At 43.8% G+C, this 20322-nt stretch overlaps 1 protein-coding gene across 1 annotated transcript; it reads left to right on the top strand.

Moving 5' to 3' along the window:
- The first annotated feature begins 6065 nt into the window (after positions 1–6065).
- Positions 6066–19109, top strand: LOC132712336 (vomeronasal type-2 receptor 26-like). Its single transcript, XM_060693385.2, has 6 exons — positions 6066–6283; positions 9043–9334; positions 10081–10896; positions 13923–14150; positions 15082–15208; positions 18199–19109. The coding sequence occupies exons 1-6, from the start codon at positions 6066–6068 to the stop codon at positions 19107–19109; spliced, it is 2592 nt and encodes an 863-aa protein (XP_060549368.2).
- Positions 19110–20322: the final 1213 nt, after the last annotated feature.

The following is a 20322-nucleotide window of genomic DNA, read 5'->3' as shown; positions in this document are numbered from 1 at the left end:
TGTTGAGTTGGTAAGTCATGCCCAACTCTCCGCATTCCCATGGACCACAGCATACTACCTCCCCACTGTCTACCTCTGTCTCCCAGAGTCCATCCAAACCCACACCCGCTGAAATGTAGTGTCCAGCAATGAACAAGGGCAGTCCTACAGCAGACAAGCTGAACAATTATATCCAAATAGATCTCCATTCCTAACAATATCATCTGAAGGCTCCTTCACATGCCCTAGATATATGTTACTCAATCTTAGCAACTTTAAGATAGGTGGACTTCACCTCCCAGGGTTCCCCAGCCAGCCAGCCAGTCTGGAGAATTCTGGGAGTTGAGGTCCACATATCTTAAAGTTCCTGAGGTTGAGAAACACTGCCCTAGACATTCTCTACTACTTGAAATGGATGAAGCAAAATGCTTCTATATCAGAACATCTCCAGTGGACATCAACCTTCAGCAGTGGGCTTTCACTGAGTCAAAGGTGATACTTTGAGAATATATTCTCTTGAAATTATTATTGGAGTAACAATGAGTGAGTTGTGTAGATGGACCTCTGAACTGTCTTGCTCTTGGCTTCTTACTTGATTTTTATTTGACTAATTGCTCACCTAATTATAGGCTAATTCCACCGGTAGGAGCTAACTTTATGTTGCCTATCTAATCAATCACTTGTCTCTGACCACTGAATGTCCATTTTCTAAGGCACACATTTTAGGTGAGGCAAACTTCACATTTCCTTTTGTAGCTATGTTCAGTCTTCATGTGGAGAATAATGAGGGAACAAACCAAATTCAGCCTTACCCTTGGTCAGTGGTGGGATTCAAATAATTTAACAACTGGTTTTCTGCCCTAACGACTGGCTGGGTGGGCGTGGCCATGGTGGGCGTGGCCAGGGGGTGTGACAGGCAGCAATCGGTCTCCTGCACCCTCCTGGGCCGCTGGGGGAGGGGGGAATACACCGCCCCTCCCATGCCCCGTTTCAGGCCTAGTAAGCCTCCCTGCACTTACCTGGGAGCCAAAATGGGGTGTGTGGGGACTCCTGGAAGGGGCAGGGAAGGGAGGGCCCAGCCAGCAATTTAACTACTAGTTTGCTCGAACCGGCCCAAACTGGCTGAATCCCACCTTGGTCTCACTTTCAGCAGAACTTTTTAAAGTTCTCTTCCTTTTCATTTAACCCATAACATTCACTTTCCCATCTATGATCCTGGTCACTGCCTAACAAAGACTTTTGATGGACTTCCTAAATTGATGAATAGGAATTATATTCTGGCTTTCCACTATACAGTAACTCCAGGCAACCACTGAGGTCATTGTCTGAACTGAACAAATGAACTAGAAAGGTAACGTTTGGGTTATCTGGCACCACTGAGAGCTTTCTACCGTTCCATTTCTCCCATGTGCAAACCAGCTGGAAATGAAAGCAAACTTCTGAACTTTTAAACACAAAAGAAAGAAAAGCCCACAGTTTTACTCTTTTCCTGTCCTTGGAACTAGGACAGGAAAAGAGTAAAACTGTGGGGTTTTCTTTCATTTGTTTTTGGAAAGTGGCAAAATGTTTGTCAGTTTCATTGGATTTCTTTTATATCTACATCCACATATCTATATGTACAGATAGATATAGATATATATAATCTCTGTCTCTTTATCTGGTCCCTAACTACCAATCAATTCCAACAGTTAGCTCAAGCCCGAGACAAACGGAGGATTTATCTGAAGACTTCGGTGTCCAGAGATGACAGCCCGAGGAATCGAGACCTACTGAAGAAGTCAACGCCCCCAGCGAAATCCAGGAGGTTCCATTGGTGGAGTGGGGAGAAACAGGAGATCCCTCTGACCCACTCGACACCACGCCTCGAACTGAACTGCGCAGGTCTACTAGGGTCCAGACATTCCCTGGTCACCTGCGTGATTTTGTATATAAATGTATATCCCAAGTGCCTTCTAGGAAGGGAGGGGTGTTATGTCTCTATATCATCTATATGTTGTGGCCCGCCAGCAGCCAGCAGAGCTGGCAGCAGATTCAGACAGTGAGGAGATTGGGGAGGAACGTGGGCCAGTCCTGGAATCTGAGGAAGGCTTGGATGATGGCTCTGAGTTGGAGACAGAAGGAACGGAGTCCATCTGTTAGTTCTTTGCTGCCTCCGGAGTCTCTGGAGTCTGACATCAGCGAGGCAGAAAAACAGCGTGAGTCTGTTCCCAGTATGCGCATGCGCAGAGCTGCCAGGAGATGGGAACAATTAAGGAAACAGGATCGACTTGGGAGTAAGGCTTGGAGATGATTGGCCCCTCCCATAAGACATAAAAGAGAAGTGAACAGGATGTGAGCTTTTGCAGGAAGCAATTTGTTATGTATATAGTTTTGGTGGGAAAGTTTGAATGTAATTGCTCTCAGCTGATTGGCTGATTGCCAGGACTGTAAGGTATATAAAGGGAGCTATTTCCCTGGGTCAGTTGCTGGATTCACACCATGAAATAAAGAATGTTGTTACTCACGACCTGGCTTCTGTGTCCTCATTCACCCTACTTAACACAATTAGTTCATCTGGTCAGTAAAAACTCTGGAAAAGCTCTGTTTGACTCTGTGCTAAGTTTGGCCTTGCCCTGAGTTTGGCAATTAGTTCTCTGGCAGCTTTCCAAGGGAGATAAGGTCAGTGTTTGTAAACACTCCTCTGAAAGACTGTTTATCAAGCCTTGCGGACTGTAAATAAAAGTAATTTTCAGCCGTAGGAATTAAAGAGGTTTGCCGGGACTAAGTTTATGCTGTTTACTTCCTAAGGAAGCCTAGGTCAGAACACTATATATCTATATCTTCTTAGGCTTGACTTTCTAACCTCCACACCCTGCCGCAGGGAGGTGGAACAGACCAGATGGTTCCGCCCCAGGCGCCTGATGGATCCTGATAGGTTCCAGATGGAGTTTGGGCCATTTCCTGAGGCTCTGACTCATGGCTCGGCTGAGGAGCTGGTGGCCGCCTGGGATAGGGCGGCCGCTGACGCTTTGGACCGAGTCGTGCCTGTGCGGCCTCTGACCTGTCGCTGAGTCTACCTGTCTCCTTGGTTCTCTGAGGAGCAGAGGGAGATGAAGCGCCAGAAAAGACACCTAGAGAGCAGTTGGAGATCTAGTCACTCCGAATCTGACCGAACACTGGTAAGATCTCATATTAAGACTTACCTAGTGGCGATAAAAGCGGCAAAATGTCACTATTTTTCCACTCTTATCGCATCGGCAGATAATCACCTGGCCGCCCTGTTTAGGGTGACCTACTCCCTCCTCCATCTGGGAGCATGGGAGGCTCCCTTGCAGGGTCGTGCTGAGGATTTTGTCCAGTATCTGCACGATAAAATCACTCAGATTCAGGAAGGTTTGGTCTCTGACTGGGTAGGTACGGACGGGATGATGGATGCCGGTCTTGAGACTGCCATTTGGGAGGAGTTTGACCCTGTTGCTCCCGAGGACGTGGACAGGATACTGAGGTGGCTGAATGTGACCACATGTTTATTGGACCCGTGTCCCTCCTGGTTGGTGCTGGCCTCCCGGGAGGTTACGCGAGGCTGGCTCCAGGGGATTATCAATGCTTCCTTGAGTGAGGGTGTCTTGCCATCCGCCTTGAAAGAGGCGGTGGTGAGGCCCCTCCTCAAGAAGCCTGCTCTGGATCTGGCTATTTTGGCTAACTACCGTCCGGTCTCCAACCTTCCCTTCTTGGCGAAGGTTGTTGAGAGTGTGGGGGCGCGACAGCTTCCTGGGTACCTGGATGAAGCTGTCTATCTGGATCCGCTCCAGTCCGGCTTCAGCACAGAAACGGCATTGGTCGCGTTGGTGGATGATCTCTGGAGGGCTCGGGATAGGGGTTGCTCCTCTATCCTGGTCCTGTTAAATCTCTCAGCGGCTTTTGATACCATCGACCATGGTATCCTGCTGTGCCGGTTGGAGGGGTTGGGAGTGGGGGGCACCGTTCTGCGGTGGCTCTGCTCCTATCTCTCCGACCGGTCGCAGTCGGTGTTGGCAGGGGGGCAGAGGTCGACCCCGAGGTGCCTTGTTTGTGGGGTGCCTCAGGGGTTGGTCCTCTCACCCCTTCAGTTCAACATTTATGTGAAGCCGCTGGATGAGATCATCCGTGGCTTTGGGGTGGAGTTCCATCAGTACACTGATGATACTCAGCTGTACATCTCCACCCCAGGACATCCCAACGATGCCCTTGAAGTGATGTCCCGGTGCCTGGAGGCCGTGCGGATCTGGATGGGGAGTAACAGGTTTTGACTCAACCCTTCCAAGACCGAGTGGCTGTGGCTTCCGGTATCCCGATATAGCCAGCTGGTGCCATCGCTGGCTATTGGGGGCAAGTTATTGGCCCCCACGGACAGGGCTTGCAACTTGGACGTCCTCCTGGATGCATAGCTGTCTTTAGAAGAGCATATGACGGCCATGGCCAGGGGGGCTTTTTATCAGGTCCGCCAGATTCGCCAGTTTCGTCCCTTTCTGGATCGGGACTCCTTACGCACAGTCACTCAGGCACTCGTCACTTCCCGCCTGGACTACTGCAATGCTCTCTACATGGGGCTCCCCTTGAGGAGCACCTGGAGGCTCCAACTGGTGCAGAATGCGGCCGCGCGGGGGATTATGGGAGCGAGGGGGCGCTCCCATGTGACACCTCTCCTGCGTGAGCTGCATTGGCTTCCAGTGGTCTTCCGGGTGCACTTCAAGGTGTTGGTCACCACCTTTAAAGTGCTCCATGGCATAGGACCTGGGTACTTGCGGGACCGCCTTCTGCCGCCGATAGCCTCCCACCGACCAGTACGCTCCCACAGAGAGGGACTTCTCAGGGTGCCGTCAGCCAGGCAATGTCGGCTGGCAACCCCCAGGGGGAGAGCCTTCTCTGTGGCAGCTCCTGCCCTCTGGAACGATTTGCCCCCGGAGATACAAAGGATATCGGATCTCCGGGTCTTTCGCCGTGCCCTGAAAACTTTTCTTTTCCATCAAGCAGGGCTGGCATGAAACACCCCCCCTTTCTTTAGTCTTTTTTAGTTTTTTAGCTTTTAAATTGTCAATGGGTTTTAATTTGAATTGTTTTAAATTTGGGCCAAAGTTATGTAATTCTTTTAATAATTTTAAATTTTGTATTGGTATGTGTTTTAGTTCTGGCTGTGCACTGCCCTGAGTCCACCAGGAGAAGGGCTGTATACAAATTAAATAAATAAATAAATAAATAAATAAATAAATAAATAAATAAATAAATAAATAAATCTATGGTATTTATATCTATATCACTCTTTATCTCTCTATCTCTATCTCGCTATCTCTATCTTTCTATCTCTATCATCTCTTTATCACTCTCCCTTTCTGTATCTCTTTCTTTATCTCTACCTCTATCTATATATCTATATTTATCTAATCTATCTCTCTCCCCCCTCTCTCATCTAATTTATATCTATACATTGATCTATATCTGTCTAATCTTTATTATCTAATCTATATCTATATTTATCTATCTCTCTATGTCTATGTCTATATCTGTCTATCTATCTATCTATCTATCTATCTATCTATCTATCTATCTATCTATCATCTATCCATCCATCCTTACAGTTGTCAAAGTTGAGAAAGACACTTCTAAAACTTATCATGACTTTTCTACATTAAAAAGCTTTATCTAAGTTTGGAGTGTGAATCATCCCAGTGGGAGGAACTGCAGCTGGATCCTTTGGTCAACATGTTTTCTCTGGCCCTGCTAGAAAATCGAGCCTGTCGTCAGGATTGGTGTTCTTTGCCTTATGATTATCAAAATCACCGTCATTTTCTCTTCTTAAAAAGAACCCCAGGGACCTTTGCCAAGATCGTCTTTAAGTTGAGCATCAACAAGAGCAGGTGATGTTTTCCATCCAAGGCTGCATAGACTGATTCCTCTTGTCTACTAATGCTGGATTTTGACCAAGGTCCAACTCAGGGGAAGAAGACTTTAGGTTTCTCCACTCCTATCCTCTCTGGAAAGGAATCAAAGGCTCAAGAGGTCTTGGAGAGCTTCTCCTCATGGTCCTAATCAGTTGTGAAGCCAGAAAATTCTTCTAATCCTCACCAGAAATGTTGCTGGTGTTTACCCTGCTTCTGCTGCTTCTACTACGGATAACCTGTGGGATGTGGAAGACCAAATGCTCCTTGACTTTGGAAGGGAGCATAACACAGCGCGTGCAGGATTTCAAGTCAGCAGACTATATCCTTGGCGGGATTGCTTCTGAAAATATGGTTCTGCGCCCATTTCACCATTTCAATGTGTCTCCCTCTACCCAAGAATACTTCCAGTGAGTCCAAAGGAGGGGGTGGAATTGCCTCTAGCTCATTCACTCCTGATTTCCTCAGTATCAATTATCCAACTTCTACTAGGGACTCCCTGCACTCATGGCTGCTTCTTAAATCTCCGGGAAAGACTTTGATGATCTATATATTTAGAGTTTTACAATGCACTACAGCAGCATTAGTGTTCTTCCTGAACTCTGAAATAACTCTGAATTGGAATGCCATGGGCATAATATAGCACGTAACCAATTCTGAAGGCATGATTAAAGCTCCCCGACTCTCTTATAGCCTGTATTTGAGTTCTGTTTGTAAGTTTGTCAATGTTCTTATTTCCTGGAAGTGACAAATTTTGGAGGCAGGAAGTCCAATGAGTTCATGCTTTCTCCAACTCTTCAGTTTGCATCACAGCTTCCTTTGTACCTATCGGAAGGTAACTTCCCTACTGCTAAGATTGCTAAATAATCTCCTTGACAACATCATCCATATATCGTCCCAATCTGACCCTACAAAGAGAAACATGGCTCATTATGGTTATGAGAGTAGTTTGTAGTACAAACACTCTTCTTTTTTTTCTTTTTTTAGCTTTAATCAAAATATCTAAGGAGTGCTTAGACATTCAGGAAAGAGTTAACGGAAGGGCTAAAAGCAGAGGGGATTGGATTCAAATGTGTAGGAAGCCCCCCCCCTCCCCAGATTAAAATATTCTTTATTCTTAATATTAAAAAGAGGCAGGATAGAATATTTCCCCAAAAGGGAAATGGAGAAAAAATCTTAACAAAGGCAGAAAGCAGCCCTAGTCTTCCTGCTGAGGGAAAACAGCTTCAAACTAAGAAGCTTGGAGAGGCTGAGCTTTAGGAATGCAGATGTTTGTATCCTCCTATTTATAAACAAAATGCATTCAGTCATAAATTGTCCAGTCTGAGCTGACTAAGAATTAAGAATTCTAAGGGATTAAGAATTTACATTCTCCCACCCAAATTGTAAGGACAGGTTACAATTTACAGACCTTTAGGACATAATAGGATTAACCCACCACATTGAAATAGTAAAAGGCACAAGGCTCACTACATTGCACCACCCCCTGGAGCATCTCAATCACAAAACCCCAGAACCCAAAAAGATCCATCCACTCACTCAGCCATTTTGTCAGCAACCCCAGAAACATGCTGCTGTCACTGAAGTTTCTGGAAACCAAATAAACAGAGAACTTCTTTCTAACCTGCCAACCTCTATTTTATTTCCAATGTCTTTCTCCCATCTTGGAACCAGACTGGATTTTTCTTCCTACAAATGTATATTAATTTTTACAATTTTTCCCTTGACAAAATTTTAGTATATTACCGTAAGTTAGCCATTTGTCTTTACTTATCATTTCTCTTTTATACAATTCATCTTGTGTCCTAAATGTATTTTCAGTCACAACCTAGGTTTCTATCAATTCTATATTCTTGATATGGCATATCTAACAAAATGGCTTTTAAAATATGCACTAATCTTATCTTTGTTGTACATAAATGTCCATGCCACCCAAATCTTAAGTCATGTCCTTTTATTTCTCATGAACATCCACCCTTTCATTCAAATTAAACAAGCAATGAAGTATAATTTCAGATCAAGTAACCCCAGTCGCCCCCTTTCTTTCACATTCTGTAACACCTTATATTTAACTCATATTTTTTCTCCCTACTACACAAATGTAGATGTATCTTTCTGCCATGTTTGAATGATACATCAGTTGTCAAAACAGATACTGTCTGAAATAAAAATAATTTTCAACAACAATGACAAATGTATTTTCTCCCATCCCAAAATATCTTTTTTTAACTTCGTTTCACATCTTTATGTAGTTACTTTGAAATAACATATGATTCATATTTGTTATTTAATACCAAAGTATTTTATCTTCTTGTCAATCTTAAAACCTGTTTTATTCATTCGTTCTGTTTTACCTTCTGTTTCTGTTTGGTTGTGAAACCTGCTAATAGACCAAATTATTTTAGTTTTCCCATTAGCAGCCTGATTCCCTTTAATGGATCATCCAAAACCAGCCCCAAATCATCTGCAAAAGCTCTTAAATTGTACAGTAAGTCTCTTTTTAATGGTCTTCATGAATAAATTCTTGTAAAATTATTGTCATTAGAAATAAAGTTTAGCAGTACTTAATGTCCATATAGCAGAGGTAGGTTTCAGCAGGTTCTGACCAGTTCTGGAGAACCAGTAGCGGAAATTTTGAGTAGTTCAGAGAACCGGTAGTAAAAATTCTGACTGGCCCTGCCCCCATCTATTCTCTGCCTCCCAAGTCCCAGACGATTGGGAGGAAATGGAGATTTTACAGTATCCTTCCCCTGCCATGCCCACAAAGCAACGCCCACAAAACCATGCAATGCCCACAAAGCCACACCCACAGAACCGGTAGTAAAAAATTTTGAACCCACCACTGCCATATAGGCTACATTTTATCCATGTGAGCATATCCTTTGCTTCCTAGCCACTCAACATTCATTCATTCATTCCTGTCATTTATTTATGGGGAGCAGCTGTGAGGAGAACAAGGGAGTTATCTTCTGATCGCTCTTTTATTTGGAGAGATTTCAGGGGCTAGTATTAGCACTCAGAGCTCCCATCTCCATTGCAATGATGTCCCCCTTCCTTCAAAAATGTCTAGTCTGCCATAGATTTCACTGGAAACTCCCAGAAGCAGAGAATATATTATGACACAGAAGCTAAATGGAGTATGATAGTGTGATCCTATTTCTTTTTGCAGGGCAGAAGCAAGAAAAATATGGCATCTCCTTTCCTTCATGTTGACCATCCAAGAGATCAACCAGAATCCAAGTATCTTATCGAATATCACTTTGGGCTACAACCTCCATGATATTTATTGCAGCGAAGAAATGACTTCTGAAGCCTTGCTTGACCTTCTTTCTTTTGGACAAGCCAATATTCCAAATTATACGTGTGGAGGCGAGGAGAATCTGCTGGTTGTTCTTGATGAGACAGACTCTGACATCTCCATCCAGATTTCAACCCTCTTAGGCATCTACAAAATCCCACAGGTAAAGCTGGGAAAACTGAAAACTATCCATTTCTCCCTTAAAATTCCATCTGAAAACTCAATGCGTAGCAAACAATGTAATAGTGTGCAGTTAGAAAGTTACAAGGATCCATTAAGGTTGTAAGTAGTGGTGGGTTTCAAATTTCTTTTTACTACCAGTTCTGTGGGTGTGGCTTGGCAGGCGTGGCATGGCTTGCTGGGCGTGGCTTGGCGGGCATGGCAGGGGAAGGATACTATAAAATCTCCATTCCCACCCCACTCCAGGGGAAGATTACTGCAAAATCCCCATTTCCTCTTGATCAGCTGGGACTTGGGAGGCAGAGAATAGATGGGGGTGGGCCAGTCAGAATTTTTATTACCGGTTCATCGAACTACTCAAAATTTCCGCTATCGGTTCTCCAGAACTGGTCAGAACCTGCTGAAACCCATCTCTGGTTGTAAGTTGAAGACTGCCTGTAATTCAGAGGTGGGATTCACTTATCTTCCCTACCAGTTCGGAAATGTGCCACCTCTGCGCATGCGAATGGCTTTTAATGCGCAGTAGTTGTGCATTACATCCGGGCAGGTGGGCAGAGCTTCCCGCAGTCGCTGCTACCGGTTTGCGCGATCCGGACAAAACCGGCTGAATCCCACCACTGCTGTAATTTTGTCATTTGTATGGACTTATGTTGCTAGGGTGTTTTTACAGGTTTAACGTGACTCATCTGCAACCCCTTCTTTTCATTTAATCCCTTCTTTTCATTCCAGATATCTTATGCTTTTGTTTCTCAAGTGTTGAGCAATAAAGACATGTTCCCGTTTTTTTACCGGATGGTGCCTGAAGAAGGAATCCAATATTTAGGGATGGTCAAACTCCTCCTTTATTTCAAGTGGACCTCCACCGGCCTCGTTGCTCCAGACACAGACAAAGGAGAGGTGTTTCTGAAAACGTTGACGCCGCTCCTGGAAACAAATGGCATTTGTGTCCTTTTCTCACTAACCCTCTCAGGGATAAATCGGTACCAAGCGGATATCCCTTCTGATATCTTTCTCAAGTGGAAACAAATCAATGTATATATTTTCTTGGTGGAGACAAAGTCTGGCTTCTTTAGAATGCTTCTTATAGAAAATGTCTTTGAGGAGGAAATAAAGCCTAAACAAGGGAAAATCTGGATCATTACAGCAATGAGGAATATCATCCTTGACTTGAAGTATTCTTCTCTGTCTTTCCAGTACACCTATGGCTTTTTTTCTTTCTACATCCAGACCAAAAATAAGATAAAATATGATGACATGGCTCTCTTCTTTGCTTCAATGGACTGGTATGTTTATCGATCATTTCGGTGTTCGTATTCAAAACATGTCTTGTCCGTGAATGGCTGGATCAGATGCAGAGAGAGAGAGAAGCTGAGGTCTTTGCCCCAGGAGCAGATTGAAAGGGTGCTTTCCCTCAATGGCTACCGCCTCTACCACACCATCTGGGCAGTGGCCCATACCTTAAACGCTGCCTATGCCTCCAGATCCAAGTGGAGGAGGAGGAAAAGTGGGAAGGAGTTGGGAATTCAAACGCTGCAGCCTTGGCAGGTATTTTGTTTTCATCTCTGATTTCTCTATCTAATGCCCGGGTCGGCAACCTTAAACACTCAAAGAGCCACAAAGGTCCTAACCGGAAGCCCCCCATTCAATTCTGGAGCCAATCAGAAGTCCAGTTCCCCCACCATAGAGTCTCCTCCTAGTATGGCATCCTTCTTCCTCTACCTGTCCTAACCGAAAGCCTTATCAAATTGGGGAGCTGACCGGTGACAGGGAGCCGCAGCAGAGGGATGAAAGAGCCACATGTGGCTCCAGAGCCGCAAGTTGCTGGCCCCTGATCTAATGTAATCATCACTTTGCAAATAGTGGAAGGTGAAATGCTTTGTTGTTTGCAATAAAGGAAAATATTGATAACAAAATAACCGATTTTGTTGTATACATGATGTACAATGACAATAAAGGCTATACTATATTTGTAGCTCAGGGTTGAAATAGCAGTAGCACTTAGACTTATATACCGCTTCACAGTGCTTTACAGCCCTCTCTAAGCGGTTTACAGAATCAGCCTATTGCCCCCAACAATCTGGGTCCTCATTTTACCAACCTCAGAAGGAGGGAAGCCTGAGTCAACCTTGAGCCTGGTGAGATTTGAACTGCCAAATTGCAGGCAACTGGCAGTCAGCAGAGGTAACCTGCAGTATAGCACTCTAACCACTGCACCACCGTAGCTCATGGAAATGAAAGGTCCTTGGTGCTCTCTGAGCTTGGTTATTTTCTTGCAGACATTTCATTATCCAAACTAGGTAACATCATTGGCAGATTAGAACTGAGGATGTTACTAGTTTGGGTAATGAAACATCAGCAAGAAAATAACCAAACTCAGAGAGCACCAAGGACGCTTTGCTGTTTACCCTGAAAAACCAGGGTATTTGAGAAGAATATACATAATTTTCACTGGCTTCTCTGAGCCTTCTTGCTCCCTTAAGAAATGGCTTGTTGGCACCTTCTGGTCTTCACCATGACACATTTTGCCAAGTGCCAAGTGCCACCTGTCCTTTGTGGGGTCTAGGACAACTTCAGTGGTAGGATTCAACAATTTTTACTAACGGTTCTGTGGGCATGGCTTGGTGGGCATGGCAGGGGAAGGATACTGCAAAATCCCCATTCCCACCCCTCTCCAGGGGAAGGATACTTGTTGTGACTCCGACTCCCGAACCTGTCCTCATGGAGGAAGAGGACTCTGAAGGTGAGTGGGAGGAACTGACAAGGCCTCCCTCTCCAGGACCCTCCTCTCTGGCAATGCCTCAGGTTCCATCCAAAGGCCAGGAGGAACAGCCTGGGATGGGCCAGGAGGAAGGCATTTCGGAGCACCCATCGATAAAGAGTGATACTGATGAATCCTGGCTTGTCAGAAGGAGAAGCGTGCGCAGCAAAGAAAGAGGCGTGGGAGGGCCAGGGATTGAGCTGAGTCACTGAGCCATGTCCCACAAGGGATAAAAGGCTTAGGGCCTGGTTATTTACGGGACCGCCTACTACCACCAATAGCCTCCCACCGGCCAGTACGCTCTCATAGAGAGGGACTCCTCCGGGTGCCGTCAGCCAAACAGTGTCGACTGTCGGCCCCTAGGGGGAGGGCCTTCTCTGTGGGGGCACCTACCATCTGGAATGAGCTCCCCCCGGAGATACGGAGGATCCCGGATCTGCGCTCCTTCCGCCGTGCTGTGAAGACCTTTTTATTCCATCAAGCGGGCTTGGCCTGATCTCTTCCCTTTTTAAATATGTAAATTTTAATCTGTTTTTAAATTATTGGGGTATTTTAATTTGTCTGGGCCAAAAAGTTTAATTTGATTTTATCGGGTTTTTAAATTTTGTGTATTTATGTATTTTATTGTTGGCTGTTCACCGCCCTGAGTCCTTCGGGAGTAGGGCGGTATACAAATCAAATAAATCAAATAAATAAAAATAAAATAAAAGGGGGCGTGATTGCTCGGCAGGCTTTGTGACAGACAAAAGTTTAAACTCTAAAGAGTCACATCGTGAATCCTACACTTCGGCTCAGATATATTTTGGACTAAACTCTTGTGGATAATTTGTCGCTCTGGAAACGGACTGCAGAGAAGGCCTCTCCTGCTTTTTTTTTTATTTTTTTTTAATTTGATTTATATTTATATGCTTCTCCGGAGACTCAGGGCGGCTTACAGTGCATTAAGCAATAGCCTTCATAGTTTTGTATATTTTATACAAAGTCAGCTTATTGCCCCCACAAACTGGGTCCTCAATTTACCTACCTTAGAAAGGATGGAAGGCTGAGTCAACCTTGAGCCTGGCAAGATTCGAACTTACTTTAATTGCAGACAGCTGGTGTTAAATTACAGTGCTTAGTCTGCAGAGCTATCCAATTAGTACTTTTGGGAGTACTAATTGGACTTGGCAGGCGTTTTACAGTTAGCTGCCAGAACTCTCGTCTGCCAGGAATTCTGGTCTGTTTATACAATAAATTATTGGCAGGCGTGTTTGATACTGCATTTGTCTGTGTGAGGACGGGGGACAGAACAATACTGCAAAATCCCCATTCCTTCCCCACTCCTGGGGGAAGTGTACTACAAAATCCCCATTCCCTCCCACTCCTGGGGAAGGTTACTGCAAAATCCCCATTCCCTCCCCACTCCTGGGGAAGGTTACTGCAAAATCCCCATTCCCTCCCCACTCCTAGGGAAGGTAACTGCAAAATCCCCATTCCCTCCCCACCCCACTAACCTGCTTTCCATCTCCGTTCTCCTGTGCAGGGCAAAAAAAGAAGACCTAGCTGATCAGCTGGGACTCAGGAGGCAGTGAATAGATCGGAGGGGTGGGGGTGGCACCAGCCATGCCAAGTCATCCAGAGGTAGTATTTGCCAATTCTCTGAACTCCTCAAAATTTCCATTACTGGTTTACCAAAACCGGTCAGGACTGGCTGAATACCACCTCTGGACGACCTGGCATGGCTAACTCACTGTGGGACAACACACTACGGGACAAGAGTTACACTAATATCAAAGAAATGGTGGAACATACCTTCTAAAATTTGTCATTCTAGCTACATCCTTTTCTACAAAATTCTCAATTTTACAACAACTCCATAGAGAGTGTATACCTAAGTAAGGACGGAGAGCTGATAGCTGACTTGGACATTATCTACTGGGTGAAGTTTCCCAATAAATCTGTCAATCAAGTCATCTTTGGGAGCGTAGAGAAACAGGGATCCTTGGAGTCCAAGTTGATTATCAAGGAGGATGCCATCGTGTGGCCAAAATGGCTGAACCAGGTGAGAACATCACTTCTACACATACCCCATCATTGCCAGCAGCATTCTGGCAGTGGATTGTAGGACAACACAACACAGCATCTGAATATCTTTTCCAATTCCTTCATTGCTCCCTTACCAACGGTGATATATTTCTTGACTGCTGGTTTCTTTAATCTAAAAGGTAGAATCTATCCAACACTTTAAAATCTTTATTGTCATTCTTATAGTGGGTTATTGTATTGTCATAGTTTAGTCACCTTTAATGTTTGTCCTGTTGTTACAGTGTTCCTTATTTTTTATTCTTCTCTTCTCTTCTCTTCTCTTTTCTTCTCTTCTCCTCTCTTCCCTTCCTTCCTTCCTTCCTTCCTTCCTTCCTTCCTTCCTTCCTTCCTTCCTTCCTTCCTTCCTTTTTCAATTATTCACTGTACATTACAAATAAGGTCTCATGTCCTGCCAGCATTGATCATTCAGAACCTTTTGAGATTCGTTTTAGAAGTTTTGCCCAAGTTTTTGGTTTGTTTGTCTGTTTTGTGCCTACGAGTCAGTGTTGACTCCTGGAGAAGTCCCTGCAGTTTTCTTGGCAAGACTTTCAAAAGTGGCTTGCCATTGCCTTCTTCCTAGGGCTGAGAGAGAGGAACTGGCCTAAGGTCACCCAACTGGATTTGTGCTTAAAGAGGGATCTTGGATCTCATGGTCTCCTGGTTTAAATGCAGATGCTTTAACCACTACCCCACACTGGTTCTTGCCCTAACATAGAGCTTAAAAATCAACCAAGAGGAACCCAAAGGGGAATAATGGAGAGAGGAGATTAATTGAGAAGCCATCGGCAGTTATTCCATTTGAAGAGTTAGTGTTGAATACCGATTTTTAGTTAAACCAAGTTTAGTTTCCTTTCCTTAGATGCAGAACCCCAAGACCCATTCATTAATATCTCTTTTTATCTATTTAGTCCATGCCCCCTTCCAGGTGTGTTGAAAGCTGCTATCCCGGATGGGTCAAGCTAGTTCCAGAAGGAGATCCAGTCTGCTGCTACAAGTGTGTTCTTTGTGCAGATGGGACCATCTCCATTCAGGAAGGTGGGAATTCTAGAGAAGTGGGGTTTCAGTCAATCCTATTACCCATCTCTGCATCCTCATTTCTGTGCCCAAATGGTGGTTGTATGAAAGTGTGGCCCCAAGTACAACATCATGAGAACATGGAGTATGGAGATGAAGTCACTGTGCAAAGTTGTTGATGAAGATTCTCAGTCTATCCAGGTAGACCTGTCTGGAAGTTGAGTCGGGGCAACTGGACTTCTTTTCTTGTCGCTTTGAAACATTTCACTGCTTGTCCAAGTAGCTTCTTCGGTGTGAGCAAGTTGGCTAGAGGGACCCCATATTTGTCTTCCGGTGTGGTTTCATTTATCACCTAATCTGAATAGGCTCAGATTAGGACTCAGCTTTATCCAGATCTGAATAAAACTTGTGACTCAGCAAGAATTGGACTCTGCCTCTTTGTTTGTTCCAGGCCAGGTCAAGTATTCCTGCTTAACAAGTAGGCAGAGAGTCATTGGGATGTAAGTAAGCCTGGATAGCTCAGCAGACTAATGCATTGTAATTCAGCTCCAGCTGTCTGCAATGTCTGCAATTAGTAAGTTTGAATCTTGCCAGGGTCAAGGTTGACTCAGCCTTCCATCCTTTCTAAGGTAGGTAAATTGAGGACCCAGTTTGTGGGGGCAATAAGCTGTATTTGTATATTTTTGTAAAAAAATATACAAAAGTATGAAGGCTATTGCTTAACGGATTGTAAGCCGCCTTGAGTTTCCGGAGAAGGGCAGCATATAAATCAATTTTTTTTTAAAAAAATGTTCCAATTCCTAAATCCCCTAAAAGTCATTAAGTGTGGCATCCCTGGTGAACATGTGAAGTGGTCTTAAACTTCCTGGGGACTGAGGAAAGAACAGCATAAATAATTGGGGACAGGTTGTGCCTGAGGCCTCCTTAGTTTTTTCTAAAGCTAGTTTAGTCATCTGGCATCTCTTTTTCCATGTGGAGCTCTAATCTGTTTTAGAATAAAATAGAATAAGAGAGTTGGAAGGGACCTTGGAGGTCTTCTAGTCCAACCCCCTGCCCAGGCAGGAAACCCTACACCACTTCAGACAAATGGTTATCCAAAATTTTCTTAAAAATTTCCAGTGTTGGAGCATCCACAACTTCTGGAGGCAAGTTGTTCCACTTATTAATTGTTCTAACTGTCAGGAAATTTCTCCTTAGTTCTAAATTGCTTCTCTCCTTGATTAGTTTCCACCCATTGCTTCTTGTTCTACCCTCAGGTGCTTTGAAGAATAGTTTGATTCTCTCTTCTTTGTGGCAGCCCCTGAGATATTGGAACACTGCTATCATGTCTCCCCTAGTCCTTCTCTTCATTAAACGAGACATACCCAGTCCCTGCAACCGTTCTTCATATGCTTTAGCCTCCAGTCCCCTAATCATCTTTGTTGCTCTTCTCTGCACTCTTTCTAGAGTCTCCACATCTTTTTTTACACCGTGGTGACCAAAACTGAATGCAATATTCCAAGTGTGGCCTTACCGAGGCATTATAAAGTAGTATTAACATTTCACGTGATCTTGATTCTATCCCTCTGTTTATGCAGCCCAGAACTGTGTTGGCTTTTTTGGCAGCTGCTGCACACGGCTGGCTCTTATCTAAATGGTTGTCCACTAGGACTCCAAGATCCCTCTCACAGTTACTACTATTAAACAAGGTACCACATATACGGTACCTGTGCATTTTGGTTTTCTTCCCTAAATGTAGAACCTTGCTTTTTTCACTGTTGAATTTCATTTTGTTAGATAGAGCCCAATATTCAAATCTGTCAAGATACTTCTGTATCTTGAGCCTATCTTCTGGAGTGTTGGCTATTCCTGCCAGCTTGGTGTCATCTGAAAATTTGATGATTTCCCCATCTATCCCCTCGTCCAAGTCATTGATGAAGATGTTGAAGAGCACTGGGCCTAAAACAGAGTCCTGGGGTACTCCACTACATACTTCCCTCCATGTAGATATAGTTCCATTGAGGACTACACGCTGAGTGCGATTGGTCAGCCAGTTATGAATCCATCTGGTGGTGATGCTGTCTAACCCACATTTTTCTACTTTATCTAGTAGTAGGTTATGGTCTACTTTATCAAATGCTTTACTGAAGTATATTATATCGACAACATTCCTCTGGTCCACTAATTTTGTCACTTTATCAAAGAATGCAATAAGATTAGTCTGGCATGATCTGTTTTTGACAAACCCATGCTGGCTTTTGGTTATTACTTGATTTGCTTCTAGGTGTTCGGTGATTCGTTGTTTGGTTATCTTTTCCAGAATCTTCCCTGGTATTGAGGTCAGGCTGATAGGTCTGTAGTTTCCTGGATTTATTTTTTTTTCCTTTTTTGAAGATGGGAACTACATCAGCTCTTTTCCAATCCTCTGACAGTTCCCCTGTTCTCCAGGATCTTTGAAAGATACAGTTCAGTGCTTTTGAGATATCATCTGCCAGTTCCTTCAGAACCTTGGGGTGTAATCCATCTGGCCCTAGTGATTTGAACTCGTCTAGGGTAGACAGGTGTTCACTTACCATTTTCTTCCCTATTTTAACTTGTGTTCCTAATCTGTTATTTTGTGGTGCTGTTTTTGATAGATTGGACTGTTTTTTTCCTTTTGTGTAAGGACAGATGCAAAAAATGAGTTAAGTAGTTCTGCTTTCTCCCTGTTGCTTGTCACCTTCTTGTCACTTTCTCCCAGCAATGGGCCAATTGTTTCCTTGACTTTTTTCTTGTTTTTAATATGTTGGAAGAAGCTTTTTTTGTCATTTTTTACTTTAGTCACAAGCCTTTGTTCATTGTGAGCCTTAGCTTTCCTCACTTCATCTTTACAGGCTCGGACTATTTGCTGATATTCTGCCTTAGTTATTTGCCCCCTTTCCACTTTTTATACTTGTCATACTTGTCCTTTTTGTCTTTGTCTAATCTGTATTGCTGGGAGTAAATACGGATTCCAGTCAAAAAGAATAAGTTCCTATTCTTGTCCTTTGCAGATTCAGAGCAATGCATCAGATGTCCAAACAATCTCTATCCAAACGAAGATCAAGATCGATGTATCCCTAAGATTACAGTCTTCTTCCATTACAGAGAAACTTTGGGCATTATCATGGTTTCCTTTGCTTTATTCTTATCCTTAATCACTGGGTTCATTTTAGGAATCTTTATTAAATATTTGGAGACCCCGATAGTCAAAGCCAATAACCGGGATGTTTCCTACATCATCCTCACTTCCCTCCTGCTTTCCTTCTTGTCCACTTTTCTCTTCATTGGGCGGCCAAGCAAAGCCACTTGCCTCCTCCAACAAACAGCCTTCAGCATCATCTTCTCAGTGGCTGTCTCTTCCATCCTGGCCAAAACGATCACGGTGGTGCTGGCTTTCCTGGCCACAAAGCCAGGGAAGAGGATGAACAGATGGCTTGGGAAGAGTTTTGCCAACTCCATTATCCTTTCTTGTTCTGCTGTCCAGATAATCATTTGCTCCATCTGGCTCAGTGTCTCTCCACCTTTTCCTGACTCTGACATGCACTCCCAACCCAGAGAGATCACCCTGCAATGCAATGAAGGCTCTGTCGCCATGTTTTATGTTGCCCTTGGGTACATGGGCTTCCTGGCCGCCATCTGCTTCACGGTGGCTTTCCTGGCCAGGAATCTGCCTGGGGCCTTCAACGAAGCCAAGCTGATCACCTTCAGCATGCTGGTCTTCTGCAGCGTTTGGGTGTCCTTTGTGCCAGCCTATCAGAGCACCAAGGGGAAGTCCATGGTGGCTGTGCAAGTCTTCTCCATCTTGGCCTCCAGCGGTGGTCTGTTGGTCTGCATCTTCTTCCCCAAGTGCTACATTATCATCCTAAGGCCTGATCTGAATACAAAAGATCACCTGACCACAAAAAGGAAAGACGGCACCTGAATCTGAAATATTTATGCAGTGGTTCATTTATTCTGAAGAAGCAATGTTCCTTCAAATTGGCATATTAGATGCTGCTAAAATAAGCAACTGCCTTTTCTTTCCATCGTAGACCTTTAGAAAATAAGTCATCACTTCATGCTGCATTAGCTAGCAACTGTTTACATCCCCTTTATGTTTAGCTTGAATTTTCATCTATGCCATTTGAATCCCTTGTCCTGCCGGCACAACAGAGATGAAGTCTATGGCAGAAGTGTGACAACCCTTGAAATATTTGAAGAGAGTTGTTGCATTTGCTTTCAACTCTCTTTGTTGTAGGCTAAACAATCCCTGCCTTCCATTGAAGACCTGTATACTGCACGAGTCAAAAAGAGGGCTGTGAAAATATTTACAGACCCCTCGCATCCAGGACATAAATTGTTTCAACTCCTTCCCCTCAAAACGACGCTATAGAGCAATGCACACCAGAACAACTAGACACAAGAACAGTTTTTCCCAAACGCCATCACTCTGCTAAACAAATAATTCCCTCAACTCTGTCAAACTATTCACTAAGGCTGCATTACTATTACTATTAAGCCTTCTCATCGTTCCTATTACCCATTTCCTCCCACCTATGACTGCATGACTGTAACTTTGTTGCTTGTATCCTTACGACTTATATTGATATTGTTTCCCGATTGCTTATTTGTACCCTACACTATCATTAACTGTTGTACCTTATGATTCTTGATGAACGTATCTTTTCTTTTATGTACACTGAGAGCGTATGCACCAAGACAAATTCCTTATGTGTCCAATCACACCTTATTTTATTTATTTTTATTTTGGCCAGTAAAGAATTCTATTCTATTGTATTCCTTTCACTGTTCCTTCTGGCTTTTGGTTTCCAGTGTTGTAGAAATAAGGAGCTGAAGCACATTCCTGGGTCAGACAGATCTGTTTATTTGCGCAAGATTCAGGGCTATGTTTGAATTTTGCAACCTGAATGAAGATGGGTCATTTTTCTATTACTTAAATACGTTTTCAAGACAAAGAGTTCCATGAGCCTTTTCCGGCTTCCATATATGGTTACATTAAAAATACATTTCACTTACATTACACTTTACTAATTATCAAACCATTACCTACTACTTAATATAATTATTTTGGCTATACATTTTCACTACTCCATGATTAAACCATTATAACCTTAACTAACCCATCACTTTATGTT

The sequence above is a fragment of the Pantherophis guttatus genome, chromosome 2, assembly GCF_059756535.1.
Source record: "Pantherophis guttatus breed Tessera chromosome 2, ASM5975653v1, whole genome shotgun sequence".
NCBI lineage: Eukaryota > Metazoa > Chordata > Lepidosauria > Squamata > Colubridae > Pantherophis > Pantherophis guttatus.
The sequence above is the reverse complement of the archived record's forward strand: the minus strand, read 5'-3'. Positions and strand labels throughout refer to the sequence as shown.